Source organism: Populus euphratica, unplaced genomic scaffold (assembly GCF_000495115.2).
Source record: "Populus euphratica unplaced genomic scaffold, PopEup_1.0 scaffold248.1, whole genome shotgun sequence".
In the NCBI taxonomy this organism is placed as follows: domain Eukaryota; kingdom Viridiplantae; phylum Streptophyta; class Magnoliopsida; order Malpighiales; family Salicaceae; genus Populus; species Populus euphratica.
Window position 1 is genome coordinate 46,587 of NW_011500131.1, and position 16,989 is coordinate 63,575.

At 32.7% G+C, this 16,989-nt stretch overlaps 1 protein-coding gene across 1 annotated transcript; it reads right to left on the reverse strand.

The window, feature by feature from the left end:
• Nucleotides 1–11,076: 11,076 nt before the first annotated feature.
• Nucleotides 11,077–13,590, reverse strand: LOC105110377 (flavonol synthase/flavanone 3-hydroxylase-like). The gene is made up of 3 exons (XM_011005400.1): nt 12,859–13,590; nt 11,739–12,099; nt 11,077–11,465 (listed from the first exon to the last, which is right to left on the reverse strand). The coding sequence occupies exons 1-3, from the start codon at nt 13,395–13,397 to the stop codon at nt 11,241–11,243; spliced, it is 1,125 nt and encodes a 374-aa protein (XP_011003702.1). The 5' UTR covers nt 13,398–13,590; the 3' UTR covers nt 11,077–11,240.
• Nucleotides 13,591–16,989: the final 3,399 nt, after the last annotated feature.

The window sequence follows — 16,989 nt, forward strand, 5'->3', positions numbered from 1 at the left end:
AATTAGTCCTTTGATTTGTACACAGAATTTATTTAGAGGAAAATGCTAAACCTTCTAGAGAAATGCAACGAAGGCTAAATCCTAATATGAAAGAAGTAGTGAAAAATGAAGTCATTAAGCTTTTAGATAATGAAATCATTTATCCTATTTCTGACAGCAAATGGGTAAGTCCTACCCAAGTTGTACCCAAGAAGTCTGGAGTCACTGTGATAACAAATGAGAACAATGAGTTAATTCCCACTAGAATTGTTACTGGTTGGCGCATGTGCATTGACTATAGGAAACTTAATTCAATGACTAGAAAAGATCATTTTCCTTTACCTTTCATGGATCAAATCCTAGAAAGAGTTGCAGGTCATGAATTTTATTGTTCCCTAGACGGCTATTCGGGTTACAACCAAATTGAAATTGCATTGAAAGATCAAGAGAAGACTACTTTCACATGTCCATTTGGTACTTTTGCATATCGTAGGATGCCTTTTGGATTTTATAATGCACCAGCCACATTTCAAAGATGCATGCTTAGTATATTTAGTGATATGGTTGAACATTTTCTTGAGATTTTCATGGATGATTTTTCTGTTTTTGGCGATTCATTTGATGATTGTTTGACTAACTTAGAAAAGGTTTTGACCAGGTGTGAAGAGAAGAATCTTGTGCTGAATTGAGAAAAATGTCATTTTATGGTAACAAACGACATTGTACTTGGTCATATTGTTTCATCAAAAGGAATTGAGGTTGACAAATCTAAAATCGAGTTAATTGCAAACTTGCCAACACCAAAATCTCTTCAAGATGTTAGATCATTCCTAGGACATGCTGGTTTTTATAGAAGGTTCATCAAAGATTTTAGTGTAATATATAAGCCTTTAAGTAACCTTCTAACAAAGGATACTATTTTTGAATGGACTGAACATTGTGAAGAAGCCTTTGTTAAACTTAAAAACTTGCTTACTTGTGCTCCTATCATTCAACCTCCTGATTGGTCATTACCTTTTGAAATAATGTGTGATGCTAGTGATTATGTCGTAGGTGCTATTTTGGGACAAAGAAAAGATAAGAAACCTTATGTAATTTACTATGCAAGTAAAACTTTAAATAGTGCTCAAACGAATTATACCACCACTGAAAAAGAATTACTTGCAGTAGTATTTGCATGTAAAAAATTTAGATCTTATCTTGTTGGCTCACCTGTTGTTGTTTTTAGTGATCATGCAGCATTGAAATATCTTTTTTCTAAGAAAGATTCTAAGGCTAGATTGGTGCGGTGGATTTTATTACTTCAAGAATTTGATATCACAATCAAAGATAAGAAAGGCAGCGAAAATGTTGTCGCAGATCACTTGTCAAGACTGACAACAGATTCGAAAACTGACATCACACCAATCGATGACTGCTTTCCCGATGAATCTTTACTTTCTATCTCTACAATGCCTTGGTTTGCTAATATTGTCAATTTTCTTGTTTCAGGACAATTGCCAGCTCATTGAAGTACCCAAGATAAAAGAAAGTTCTTGAACGAAGTGAAGAACATTTATTGGGATGATCCTTATTTATTCAAATATTATCCGGATCAAATATTTCAAAGATGCATTCCTGATAATGAGGTAAGTAGTGTCATTAAATTTTGTCATTCTGAGGCATGTGGGGGCCATTTCTCGTCAAGAAAGACAACCGCAAAAATCTTACAAAGTGGATTTTATTGGCCCACCATGTTCAAAGACTCACATGCATTCTGCAAGTTTTGTGAAAATTGTCAAAAGTTGGGATCTATTTCAAAACGTCACATGATGCCTTTAAATCCTATTATTGTCATTGAGATCTTTGACTGTTGGGGTATAGATTTCATGGGTCCATTCCCTCCATCATTTGGTTTTTTATACATATTAGTTGCAGTAGATTATGTTTCAAAATGGATAGAGGCAAGTCCAAGTCGAAACAATGATCACAAAACAGTGATAAAGTTTTTGAAAGAAAATATTTTGAGTCGATTTGGAGTCCCTCGAGCCATAATAAGTGATGGTGGAACACATTTCTCCAACAAGCCATTTGAGTCTTTAATGAAGAAATATGGAATCACATATAAAGTTGCCACCCCTTATCACCCTCAAACAAGTGGACAAGTAGAGCTTGCTAATAGGGAGATCAAACATATTTTAGAGAAAACAGTGAACCCTAATCGGAAAGACTGGTCTTTAAGACTTAATGATGCACTTTGGGCTTATCGAACTACTTATAAAACATCATTAGGTATGTCACCTTATAGACTAGTCTATGGAAAGCCTTGTCACTTGCCTGTGGAACTTGAACATAAAGCTTATTAGGCTATTAAAGCTTTCAATTCAAATCTAGATGATGCTAGTCAACTGCGAAAATTACAAATAAATGAGCTTGAGGAAATAAGAAATGATGCATATGAAAATTCAAGAATTCATAAAGCAAGAATTAAAGAGTTTCATGACAAGAAAATACTGAGAAAAACATTCAATGTTGGTCAAAAAGTCTTGCTTTATAATTCTCGACTGCATTTATTTCCTAGAAAATTAAGATCAACATGGAGCGGTCCTTTTATTGTGAAACATGTGTATCTTTATGGGGCCTATGACATCGAGATTCCAAAGAATGACAATGTTTTCAAGGTAAATGGACATCGTCTAAAAGTTTACTTTGACAATTTTTCAGTTGAACATGACTCTATTGAATTGGGTGATCCTGTATATAAAGATTGATTTTTTTCTTTTTGAGTGATTTTTGCTAGTTTCTCTCACCCCGGTCAAATGGCAGATAACGGTACTCCGTGACTTAAGTCGGTTCTTTCAGTTTCCCACAATAATTGATATCTGTGTATATATTTGTGCAATTCTTTGAATCTCTCTTCCAATTCTCATTTGAAAATGGACCCTAGTCTTGAAAAATTGAAAAAGTATTTTCCCACTCTACCTCAGAATGCGATTACAAAAATTTACCGTGCTAGATGTGCAAGATTGAGATTGTTAATGAATCATGGAATTCCTGAAGATATTCGCTGGTTGATTGAAGCAAAGGTCCGATTATCAGGTGAGTCCTCTAACTCCTTCATTTCACACATGCTTGGAACAGGTAAAAGCACTTTTGCAAAGAAACGTCGTGCAAAACGACTAGAAGTCTGTCATCGATGTGCTAGATGGACTTGCAATACACAATGTCGTTCTTTAGGAATGGCATCTATCAACCGTGAAGATAAAATACAATTCATTAAGGATGGCCTGAGTAAGGAGTCTTTAGATAATCTTCTATTGACTCTTGAGACGCATCCTAGTAGAGATGTGCATCGTGCAATTCATGATTTATGGCCACTATTTCATAAAGAACATGATCGACTTAGTCTTGAGAATCTGACTAAAAAAGACCCTGTTTGCCAGTTTTTAAGAAAACTGGATGGGAAGCCTATCCCCGACCCATAGAGGGCGTTTAAGCCGTTCTTGGACGTAAAACCAAGGGAAGATGTGAGTCACAATCACAACTACCTGTATATACACATGCTTTTTCAAAAGTAAATAAATAAATAAATAAATAAATAAATAAATAAATAAATAAAGAGAGAGAGAGTGTGAGACTCTAGTTGGCCTACATATAGGTGGTATGATTGCCTTTCTAATTTCTCATCTATAAAACCCTTTCTTCCTTCCTTTCATTTCTACTCAACCCATACATTCAACAAATACAGAAGTGTGTAGAAATGGCAAGTTCCTCAAGTCATCAAATAAAAAGTATTTGTGTTTTCGGTGGATCTAGTCCTGGGAAAGAAAAGGAGTTTTTAGAATCAGCAAATCATCTTGGTCAGGTGCTAGTTGAGAGAAAGATTCATTTAGTGTATGGGGGAGGCAGTTTAGGATTAATGAGAGGTGTGTCAATAACTGCATTTTTAGGAGGTAGTCAAGTTTTGGGGGTCGTCCCCGAAGCTTTAGCACAAGGGGACACCATTGGAAAAACAATTGGAGAGGAACTTCAGGTCTCCACAATGTCAGCTCGAATGAATGCAATGATTAACCATGCTGATGCCTTCATTGCTTTACCAGGTGGTCTATGCACATTGGAAGAGATCTTTCATATTTCCTCTTGGGCTCAACTGCACATTCACCATAAACCCATAGGTTTGTTAAATGTTAATGGTTATTATGATAAGTTGTTGTCTTTTCTTGATCATGCTGTGGAACAGGAATTTCTAACATCTTCTACACGACAAATCATAATCTCTGCTGCTACTGCTGAACAATTAATTGACCAGCTACAATCCTTCATTCCTGTAATTGATCCTTCCATGAGTCGCATAAATTGGTCAACTAAGGAAAGCCGTAAAAAGCTTAGATTGGATTTGAGCTTTCATTTGTGAATTTTTGTGTCTTTTGGTTTTATTATTGTGTTTTGTTATTTCTTATTTTTGTTTCAGTGTGTTTCAGGTTTGTCAGTGTTCGTTATTTCAGGTGATATCTTCTATACTCTATCTTTCTACCTTTAAACATTGAGGACAATGTCTCGTTTTGGTTGGGGGGAGAGGGTAGTAGTTGATAAAAAAAAAATTGTTTTTCATTTCATAAAGCATGTGCATAATTGTTGTTACTAGGATGGCAGAGTAAAGGAGTTCTTTTGTTAAAGTGACTCTTGAGACGCATCTTAGTAACCATTCTTAACAAGGTCTATTATAATACTTCTTGAAATATTCAGGTTTTCAAACTCTCGCATTGTTATCACTTAATTCTGCTCATATACTTATTTAATATGTATTCTTAAACCTTAATTTACAAACACACACACTTTAACATATGAATGTGGGTTGCATATTAGATTATTACATTATTTATGTTCTTTTGTTAAAGGTAACAACTAAAGGAAAGGGATTGTATATAATTTAAAAAAAGAAAAAAAATAAAAAAAAAAAGAAAAAGAAAAAGAAAAAAATGATAATAATAAAAATGTAGATAAGTTTGGTTTCGTAGCCTCCCTAACCTACACAATTAAGCCCGAAGGGGTGTTTTAACAACTAATACCCTAAAGTCAACTGACTTGGGAGCTATTGGCCCAATGCTTGTTACATGGGTTAAGGAGAAAAGCTTAAGGAAATCAAACATTGCACTATCTACATATCAGTATCTGCAATCCGAGTTACTAAGCTCGTAGGGGTGTCTTAACACCTAATACCCTAAGACCAACTGGTCTGGGAGTCATTAGCCGAAAGCTCGTTACATGGGTTAAAGATGCATGGTGTTTTTAAATTATATGTATATATATTTAAAACCAAAGGAAGAAAAAAAAAAGACAAAAATAATAATCCCAACCCAAGGAAGTTAACCTTAAACATTAGAACAAAAATTTTGTTTTCTTCCAAAAAAAGCCCTATAATTATGTGTTGATACATTGAGTACAAAAGAAAGGTTTATGAATATCTTGTTAAGATGTATTGAGCAGGTATATAAATTTAACGAGAGTTTGTTTATCTGGATACATTAATGGAAGTTAAATGATAAATACCTTACTTTGTGGAATTTGCAAATTGTTTTTCTATTTTAACGCTTTGATTACTAGGGACTAGTAATAAGCTGGTTGGGGGGTGTGATTAGTACTTAAAAGTGTATTTTTATCATGGTTTTATATCATCATTTTGCACTTGAAGTATCAATAACTCCTTAACTAAAGTCACTGACGAATCGAAGCTACGACAATAAGAGTATGAATAGTAGTCATGTTTGCAACAGGGCAAATGTTTCCTCATAATCCATACCATACTGTTGAGAATATCCTTTTGCAACCAGCCTAGCTTTGTATCGCTCAATAGACCCATCAGAATTAGTTTTAATCTTATATACCCAATGATTAGTACTTAAAAGTGCATTTTTATCATGGTTTTATATCATCATTTTGCACTTGAAGTATCAATAACTCCTTAACTAAAGTATGTTTTATAATAATGTATCTAATAATATAAAATACCTATAATTTTAAAAGTGCATTTTTATCATGGTTTTATATCATCATTTTGCACTTGAAGTATCAATAACTCCTTAACTAAAGCATGTTTTATAATAATATATCTAATAATATAAGATACCTTTAATTTGTGGTAAATGTTCATTTTAAATGCAGGCCTATCACATAAATGAAAGGATTGATTGATGACTTTAAGAACTTAAATTGCAAGGATAAAGAGATGGCCAAACTTAGAAAAGAGATGTCGGTGCAATCCAAACCGGAACACTGTTCGGTAATTGGGTCATATCTAGAGCTATATATCTCAGATTTAGGTCCAATTTATATGGATGGAAAGGTAAGACATAGGCCTACAACTTTCATATGGAGCCCAAGATCTAAAAAGGCCATTATCAAGTCCAAATTGTAGCAACAACAAAGAAGCCCGAATCTGTCTTCCAGCCCGAGCACTGTTCGGTATTTTGGCCATATCTGGAGTTCTAGAAGTCCAAATGAGCTGAAGTTTTTACACAAGAAAGCTGAGACAATTGCCTACAACTTTCATGTTTGCAACTGGCTCCAATTTTGACGTTATCAATGACGTTTTGGGCAGACAAGAGAAGATAAGGATTGTCACCAAGTCAAAAGTTGGTCACCCACTTATCAATTAGTCATCAAATCAATAGTTCCCATTTTTGGCCTATAAAAGGAGGCATTTGCCATGCATTTAGGCATCTTGGTGTCCAGATCAAGATCATGCTCTTCCTTTCTCTCTTTGTATTTTTTATGCTTTGTTTTCATTAATATTAAGTTTATGCCTTTCATTTCCTTTCCTTTACTTAGTTAACTTTTATGTTCTTATTTTGTTTATCTATTTTGCTTTCTTTCATTATGTCTAGCTAAGTTAATTATGTCAAGGTGAAAAGGTTACACTAATGGTGTAAGAATAAGTATAATGTAAACTTAATATGGACTTTAATGTTTGATACTAACATGTTTTATATTTGCTATCTTGTTCACTCTTTAATACTTTGCTTGTTAAATGACTAATCTTGTATTATTATTATTATTATTATTATTATTATTATTATTATTATTATTATTATTATAGTTATTATTGTTATTGTCATTGTTGTTATTATTGTTATTACTATTATTATTGTTGTTGTTGTTATTATTATTATTGTTGTATTATTGTCGTTTATAATTTGTACAATTAACCTCCCTGTGGTTCGACCCCGGTCTTGCTGGTTTATTTATTACTTCGACACTCCTGCACTTGGGAGAAGAAATCAATCTTTTAGTCGTGTCACCCAACGACAACCAACAACACTCTTACCAGGAGGTAGAGGAACCAGATCCCAAGTATCTGTCTTATGCAAAACAGAAAGTTCCTCATCCATAACTTGCTGCCAAAGTGGATCAAGAATTGCCTCTTTATAGGAAGAGGGCTCAAAAAGACAATGAATATAAGCTAAAAAAGAAGTAAATGATGAAGAATAACAAGAATAAGCAAAATCTGGTAGTTTTGTGGACTTACGAATGCGGATGGACTGACGTGGAGGTGGATCCATAATCTCAGATGAAGCTTGAGGGATTGTAGATGAGAATGGAGCTTCAGGTGTGCTAGAGAGTAAAGTACCAGTACCTGTAGAATTATGAATACAAATTGATCGAACATGAGGAGAGGTATCATTACCAGAATCCTCAGAAAAGGGATCTATATGAATAATATCAGATTTAGTCATGTTATGAGTAGTGGATGGAATAGAAAAGAAAGGTATGTGCTCAAGAAAGACAACATGACGAGACACATAAAGTTTCTGAGTTATTGGATCAAAACAACGATACCCCTTTTTACCTTCACCATAACCTAGAAAGACACAAACAGCGGATCGAGAGGATAACTTACTGCGTTCTACATGAGGACAAAGAACAAAACAAGTACAACCAAAGACTCTAAATGAGGAATAATCAGGGACATACCCATATAACTTTTCAAAAGGAGATAGACCCGAACTATGAGAAGATGGAATTGTATTAATCAAACTTACTGCAGTAAGAACAACTTCTTCCCAAAACTCATTAGGAACAAAAGCAGACAACAAGAGAGAACGAGTAGTTTCGATAATATGCCTATGTTTTCTTTTAGCAACACCATTTTGCTTAGGAGTATCTGTACATGAAGTTTGGTAGATGGTTCCATCTAAGGCAAGCAATTGACAAAATTTATTAGAGGTGTATTCCCCACCCAAATCACACCTAAAGCATTTAATCATGGCAGAATGTTGAGTTTTGATAAAAGTTCGAAAAGCTGTATATATCTCAAAGAATTCAGAACGATGTTTCATTAAATAAACCCAACAATAACGAGTATGATCATCAATAAAAGAGACATAATATCGAGACTCTCCTTTTGTGGCAACAGGAGAAGGTCCTCATACATCAGAATGAATCAAATCAAATGGTGAAGAAGAAACATGAATACTTCTTTTAAAAGGTAAAGCAGAAAATTTTGCCAGTTTACATCCACTACAATCAGAAATGTCACAAGTTTTTAAATTTCCTAAAGCTCCTGAGGATGTCAAAAATCTCAAACGAGAAGACGAAACATGACCTAGATGGGAATGCCATAAATAAAAACTAGAAGATGAAAGACTTAAACGAAAGGAAGACAAGTCAACAGTAGTGGTAGTAGCGACGGCAGTAGCAACTGACACTTTTAACTCATCCAAAATATATAGTCCATTATCCCTACGGCCTGTCCCAATTAGGTTTTTAGACTACAGATCTTGTACACAACAAAAAAAACCCGAAAACATGACTAAATAATCACCAGAATCACATATTTGACCAACAGACGCAAGATTCAATTTAAGTTTTGGAATAAGATAAACATTAGGGAGAGACAAGTGAGGTGTGACAACAGAACCAACACCTGCTAAGGGCATAGGAGTGCCATCAGCAGTCATAACAGGAATGAAGGACAAAGGGGACACAGAGGTAAAAGATGAGAAATTTGGAGACATATGATGAGAAGCACCAGAATCCAAGATCCATTTAGAGTGTGACATACCTGAGGAACTATGAGGCAACTGACCTATGGAAGAAGAAGCGGACATTGCTTGTGGCTGCAAGGAGAGAAACTTTTGAAATTGCTCAGCCAAAGTATTAGGATCGGTAATAGAGCCTAGGGAAGTTATTGCTGCAGTATTATGGTGTGATGGTTTATAACCCTGAGGTGATCTATAAGCAATAGGTTGTGACTGACTACCAAACTTCCAAGCTTGATTCTATTGTCTCAACTTAGGACACTGAGCCTTTCAATGACCTTTCTGCTTACAGAAATGCACTCGTCGAAGCCAACCTTTGTGTAAGGTTTCTTCTAATGATTAGAGAATGGCTTCGAAGGTACTGCTAGTACTGAAGGATTCGAAGCAGAAAGAATTCCCTTTTTAGAATAAGATTGAAGACGTATTTCTTCAACCAATAAGTCACTCACAACAGAGTCAACAGAAGGCAGTGGAGAACGATGCAGAATTGAACCTCTAAGTCCTTCGAAGTCACTGCGAAGTGCTGTTAAAAACTGTACTAATCGTTGCTGCTCTCTACGCTCAATATAGGCACCACATGCCTTTAATTCTGCCAATTCTGTAAGAGCCAATTAATCCCAAAGATCTGTCATAGCAGAATAAAACTCTTGAATACTCATATTCTTCTGATGAAGAGCTCATATGTCACTTTCTAATTGATACTGTTTTGCAAAATTTGATTGCGTGAATAACCTTTGCAGATGATTCCAAACCTCTTTTGCTGTCTCATACTTCGCCAACTACATGCCTATCGAATGTTCAACAGAATTGTTGATCCAAGTAATGATTTTTGCATTCTTTGCCTCCCATGTATCTATCAAAACACCATCCCTCTCCTCAATGTTCTTCGGTATCATATAAGTTTCACTAACATACCCCCACATCTTCTTACCTTTAAGAAAATTTCTCATTACATAGCTCCAATATGAATAGTTCTTCCCATCCAACCTCACACTCACAGACTGAAGCGAATCATCTCTTTCAGTAGCCATAATCAACAATCACAGAAAACTAGAATGCAAAAGCAGCGGAAAACCAAATACCAAATTGCAGAAATTGAACATAAATTCAGAAACTAAACAAATATCTTCTCACTGCTATACGATTACTCCAAAACACAAAACAAATTTACAGAAACTGAACGCAAATATCAAATTGCAAAAGCTGAAGGGAAGACGAAATACCAAAATAATTGCAGAAATTGACGAAATACCAAATTTTACAGAAGTGGAAGACAAAATCTCACTCCAAAAAATTATTATACAAATAAGATTAAGCCTCGTTCCATAAAACCAGCTCTGATACTATGTTAAAATTATTAAGATCAAACACAAAAAGGAGGCTAGAATTCTAAATAATTTGTATATTATGAATGCTTAACCTTAACCTAAATACAAATAAAGTATATATAGATTAAACTGAAAGTACTATTCTACCCTTAATAAATAAAACTACATAAATATTATTTAACAATGACAACATGCGATATATACACCACATTCTTTGCATTGAAATAAAGTAGTCATCAAGAGGGTCTTTTATTATTCAGAAGAGGTATGCACAAGAAATTGTAGATAAATTCCAGATGAAGGACTGCAACTCTGTCATCACTTCAATTGAACTAGGATTGAAGTTGTATAAAGATGTTGAAGGAAAAAAAGATAAATGCCATTCTTTATAAATAAATTGGAGGAAGCCTAATGCATCTAGCTACAACAGGTCCAGATATTATACATGTGAGTATCATAAACAGATATATAGAGCATCCAATAGAGCCTCATCTTGATTCAGCAAAAATAATATTTTGTTATTTGAAGAGAATGATTGATTATGTAGTTTTACATTCGAAAATTATAGTTTGTGCTTTTTTTTATTTGGTAAGAGTTGCATTAACTCCAAGACTTATAATGTCTACTTAATGACAGAATCCAGTTGATAATAAAAACACAATGTTTTCTGGAAACATCGACTGCCAAAATCAATCTAACATATTCTATGTTTTAACTCTTGTTTATTATATTTATTATATGAAGAAATAATGTTATATCTGTGACTTTCATCGGTATTAATTAATAAAATACTGTTGTACAATAGGGGAAAAAAGAAAAAAAAAAGAAACCAAAATCCAAATGAATGGGAAGCACAAACCCAATACCTATCGAACCAAAACTGAATGGATAAGCCCATCAGCATTTTTTGATAGCATCAAACTTCCTTATAAAAATAAACTAAGAAATGGCATACAAGAGTCAAAATTATAGCAAATATAGCTTGTTGGCCAAGCGAAACAGTCTTCCCCTTGCTGGTTTTGGAGCTGCTACTATTGCTGCTTGGAGGAGAATAGAGAAAAGCCATTGAAATGCAGTCCTTATCATCACCTTTAAAGATTGGCCATCCGAAAACATGCTTGTACTGGCCGCCACTCCAAACCTGTTGAGAGAAGAGATATGATTAGATTTAGCTATCCCATCATTAAACGAAAGGAGGTGGAAACATAATGAACCGGAATTGATATTAAAGGTTGGTTTTTCATGATGTTGAGTTTAATTTCCACACTTGCCATATCATTACTATCACAGTTGTAAAGAGGGCATGCGTGGCTTCATAATGAATCGCTTCAAGTTAAAAAAATTGACATACAGGAACAAAAGAAAGTCCAATTACTCTACTATTTTAAGCAATTTATATAACAGTAACTAATACCTGTGTTCGATCTCCAACTGTGACAATCAATGCATCCTTATCTGGGCAGAAAGACACCCAGCCTTTCTTGGAGTAAACATGAAATTCTGATGAACCATCACATGTATGCAAGCACAAGGCGTGAGAATAATCAGTTCCCCTTATTAGCATTCTCATCACATCATATCCCAGGGAGCTAGCCCATTGATCAGCCAGAAAGTTACGTCCATGCTTGTACAGGCAACAGACTGAGCCAATGAGATCTTGCCTCTGCATCATATCATTTCCATACATTGATTTCCTCGGACAATTTTCATGGAGAATGTGGAGGATTTTCCTGGCCACTTTCTCTATATCAGATGAAAGGGTCTCCATTTTCTTGCTGCGAATTATGAGAACTTGGGCATAAGATGTAGCTTCATTGTAAGTTTGCAAAACACTGGAATTCGTATTTGAAAATCTGTTGAAGAGATTGATACAAATACTGCAAAACTGAAGTAAATGCAATGAAACATATTTCCCAGTGGCAGCTCTGCTCTGCGCTCCATGTTCTTTATCCATTGCTTTTTACCTTGTCTAAAACTGGCACTGGCTGAGACCAGTAGCATTACAGGCTTGTCTTTGGATATTGTATTATGTATAACGAGAAAACCTTCATGAATTCATCGAAACAATCCCCAGATAAAAGGAAGAAAAAAGAACGTATATGGATTAACAAGATCGTTAGTACAATTTTCATGTGCAGGTTAATTACCAAATTCAGAGGTTAGTATTGACCACAAACCATGCAACATTATGGAAGCATGCCCAACACTTTTAACAATAACTGCAAATGCAGCACTAGTTGAAAGATCGCCCATTTACAGATGCATTCATGGACTTATTGTTTCTGTGGTAAGTAAAGAGAAACAAGATGTAATATTTAGATCGCTGAAAGAGTCTGGTCAAAACTACAACAACTTAATAATCTATTCTACGTTTGAAAGACAGGAAGAAGATTGTCAAAACTAGAACAAATACGAGAGATAACCCAAAAAAATAACAAAAATTCACACAAAAATACACGCACAAGAACAAACAATGCCACTGCCAAAAGAAGAAGAAAATATAGACTTTTTCTTTTTTGTTGGGTAGTTATTACCTGAAATTTGAATATCCAGTTGGCCATATTCCCTCCATATCCAACTTCAAACTCTCATCTTTACACCACACAAACTCTTCACTTACTTCACTCTCGGCCTCCTGATGATCACCATGAACTTCCTCGAATCCATACGGCCTCTCCAGTGACCTCGAGACTGCCTCCTTCTTTCCGGGAGGCAGCTGAAAGATTCCGGCTGCCGTGACCGACACCAACCTTATAAATTCACTTGGAATTCCGAAGTTAACGAGTTGAAAGCACCCAATTCTTGCTATTGAATCCAACATCCTCAGAACTGAATCACCTTCCCCAGAAATCAGTGATTGACAATCAATTCTTGGGGGTGTTTCGACAATTTTCTGTCTTGGAAATATCTTATCAGGTAAAATCAAATCCGGAACACGTAGTGAGTGCTCAAGAAACTCAGTTAGGACTTCATCATTGGTCACGGATGATCTTCGGCCAGAGGCGATAGGAGAGGGCGGCGGGGCTCGGAAATCAATGGGATTTTCTGGCATGGATTCAGGTGAAATAGCCATCAAAATGCGCAGTATTTGCTGCTGCTGCTGCTTAAGACGACCGATTAAGTTTGCTAGCTTGTTAAGTGTACGAATCTCTTTTTTGTTCCTTTTTCTTTTTTGAGTAAGAAAAAAAAGGTCTTAAGCAGCAGCAATGATGGCATGTCATGAACGTCGGAGACATTTAAAGAATCATAACTGGCATGGTTTAACTTTCTTTTGATACGCTTTTCTTTCTTTTTTCTTCTATCTTGCTTTACAACTTTCACATTTATGCTTCATCTCTTTCATAGCTATTCAATGGCCCGGCTGGTGAGGGCTCACCGTGTTACTATGCTGAACCTCAGTCCTTGGTCCGAAAGTTTGTTCTACAAAAATGTACAAATATTAGACTAATTAAGTACAGCAGCATTAATTTTTAGTTTATAAGCATCTGTACCTTTCAAATTAAACTTATTATTGATATCAAATTCAATATTAGCATACATATTAAATACATATTAAGAATATATCAAAATTTATATATACATATAATAAACTTATAATGTAAAATAATTACTTGTTCAAGCTCTTAGCATTTAATCATGTTAAATTTTGTTGCTGCACATGATCAATCATTTATCTTTAAAAATTATATTGTTTTTTAATTGATGCAAATATAATATATGCAATAAGTCTGTGAAGATTTCAATAACATCATGTTATTTAGATATATTTTTAAAAAGATCTATGAACTCAAGGACATATAACTTAAATATTTCTCAACAAAGACTAAGCTTAAACTCTAAATTATGAGAAAAAAATAGAGAATATAAAGCTTAAAACAAAAAAGAATAAATTGAAATATAAAGATGAAGAAAAGTATGTTAAATATAGAAAATTAGAGCGAAAACACTATTCTTCAACCCTTTTTATAGAGGATTTTGGAACAAAACAAAATTAATTCTAGTAATTACTAGAATTAATTCTGCCATTGTGGGTATTAATTTCCATTTAAACCAAAATTAAACATGACAATTTTATCTTTAAATACGATGTTTTGTTTGAATAAAATCTATGTAAAAACTGATCAAGTCGAAGAAACTATTAACATACTTTATTTATGGGCTAAACAAAATAATAAACTGATAAAAAATAATATTTTATAAACTAAATATTATCAAACTCAAACCTAAGCTTAAAAAATAGGTTGGAAAAAAAATATTTTGTTGTCCAAAAAATTAGTTTTACATTAAACCCAAACCAAGCTTAGGCCTAAAGTTTATTTTACTTAGATCATTTATTTTATAAAATTTTAGGTATTGTTTAATTTAATTTTAACTATTCATCTTTCAACTATATAAACAAAAAGAAAATACCTCCTCCATTTTTTTTTTGTTAACATGGGACAGAGTTTTTGTGTTGTACAAAAATTTATTAAGAGTTTTTTTATTAATTTTTATTTACTTATAATTTATTTTAATTATATTAATATTTTATATTTTATATCAAAGAATAAATCCTAATAAAATTTTAATATGGATCCATTTTAGTTTAGCTTCAAATACTAGATTAACCATGATTTAAAACATTTTTTTTTAACAAATTTCAAAGAATAAAGACAACATTCTACATATTTCAAATGTTGAATGAATAAAAAGAGTCGAAATAAATTCTAAAGGATCACCACTTGTCTTTACTCAAAAAATCCCCTAAAATGAAATAAAATTGAAGGCATAAAAAAGGAATAACAAGTTTCATGGTTTTGAGGAATTCAAAGCAGATGTTTAAAAATCGATGGTCTATTTCAACTCTGTTGAGTGTATTTCTATAATCTTTTTACTGTTTTACCAAAATATATAAGACATGAGAACTTCACAGTAGTTTTAGAAAGAATTTACTGTGAATTTTAATATTAGATTACGCTTTTGTCCTTTGTCCTTTATCAGATCAAACTAAAAGATTAAATTCAAGGATAAAATGATATTTTCACGTGATATAATTATCATTTTTATTTTGATTAGGGAGGCGAAGGCCTTTTTCTCTTCTTCTTTTTTTAGAATGGTAAGATACCTTCATTACCCTTAAAATTAAAAAAAAAATTATATAATTAGTTCTAGGGATTTTGTTTTCAGATTTCATATTTTTAGCCTAGTAAGTTTACGAAAGCACACTAATTTCAAAATTAATTTAGATTTTTTTAAATGACATTTTCATATTTTCATCTTTGTTGTTTCCTATAATCAAATGGGTTGAGAAGTAAATAGGTCTTAAAAATATTTTAAAAAATATTACAAATTAAAAACACAATAAATTTACGAAATTACCCTCAATTTTTTAATTAATTTAGATTTTTCAGGTCATTTTCATATGATTCATATGATTTTTTTTTGTTATAATTAGGCGTGTAGAGGAGTAAATTAATCTTTATAATAATTAAAAAATTATTAAAATTCCAAACTTGTAAAGCAGAAGCTTATAAAAACTGTCATGTGTTATGTTATGCTAGACAGATTGTCACTGGAGTTGTTTTCTATTCTTATTTTTTTCCCTCTCTCTCCTCCCTTAAAATTTACATCTAACATTTGAAGTTTAAGGGCAGTCCGTTTGGTTGGAAATGTTTAAATATCATTCCATATCCTTCTGAATTTTTAGTTTGTGAGCTTGAAATTTTTATAAGTTTTTTTTATTTTTTTTCAATTTTATCTTTTAATATAAAGTTTCTTTAAAAAAATTTGGTCGTGATTCTTTTTCTTCTTTTTTTCTTGTCTCTTAATAAACTTTCAATTATTTTTAATTTTATCATTTAATCAAAATTCTTAATTGGTTAATTTTTTTAGATCTAGTTTTTATTCTCTTGGTGGTTTATTCTTTAATTCTTTTAAGAAATTATTTTTTCTTTTAATTTAGTTCTTCAATTCAAAATTATTTGTTCTTCAATTTGTTTTTAATATAAGGAAGTCATCAACTAGTATAATGGTCGCTAGAAAATCTTTGGTATGCTATAGTTTGGATAAGATGACTAATTGTATAAGGAGAAGATGTATCATTCTAAGTACACTTTACCTTTACATGGTAAACTGCATTGTTTATTGATTGTTAATGTAAAGCATGTTTCTATTTCTATTCAAAGCATATATTTTTTCGTGAGGAAATCTTTAACTTATCAGGTTGAATCCTAACTGTTTTAAGACTTTTAATTTTACTATAGCTTTTATTTTCTACTTTGTATCTTTAATACCTAAGAATATATCTTACATTGTAATTTTATACTTTTAAGTATTAAAGTCTTCAACTAAATCCTACACTTCAACTATTAATTAAAAAATTAATTGTTATGGGATTTTTTATATTTTGGTCAAAAACTAATGGACAATCATAAACTGATTACGATATTTATTTTGTATTTTTTAAAACTTTATAAAACGTGATTTTATTTAAAAAATATGCATGAAAAACTTTTAGGATTTTGGTGTATGTATGATAATATTTTTTTGAAATGAGGAATTTTTTAATTTTTTTGTATTTTTTAATTTTAGAGAAAAATAAGATATTTTTAATATCTAGTCTATATTTTATAAAGTAAGTCTACAACTCAATATTAAATAAAATTCGTAATATATATATATATATA

Bases quoted from the DNA above. Each gene is read 5' to 3' on its own strand.
- LOC105110377 (XM_011005400.1), bottom strand. From the start codon at position 13,397: ATGGCTATTTCACCTGAATCCATGCCAGAAAATCCCATTGATTTCCGA. The intron at 12,100-12,858 runs GTAATAACTACC...CATAATTCGCAG, and splicing joins ACTGGATATTCAAATTTCAG to CAAGAAAATGGAGACCCTTT. The intron at 11,466-11,738 runs GTATTAGTTACT...TTCTCTCAACAG, and splicing joins CAGTTGGAGATCGAACACAG to GTTTGGAGTGGCGGCCAGTA.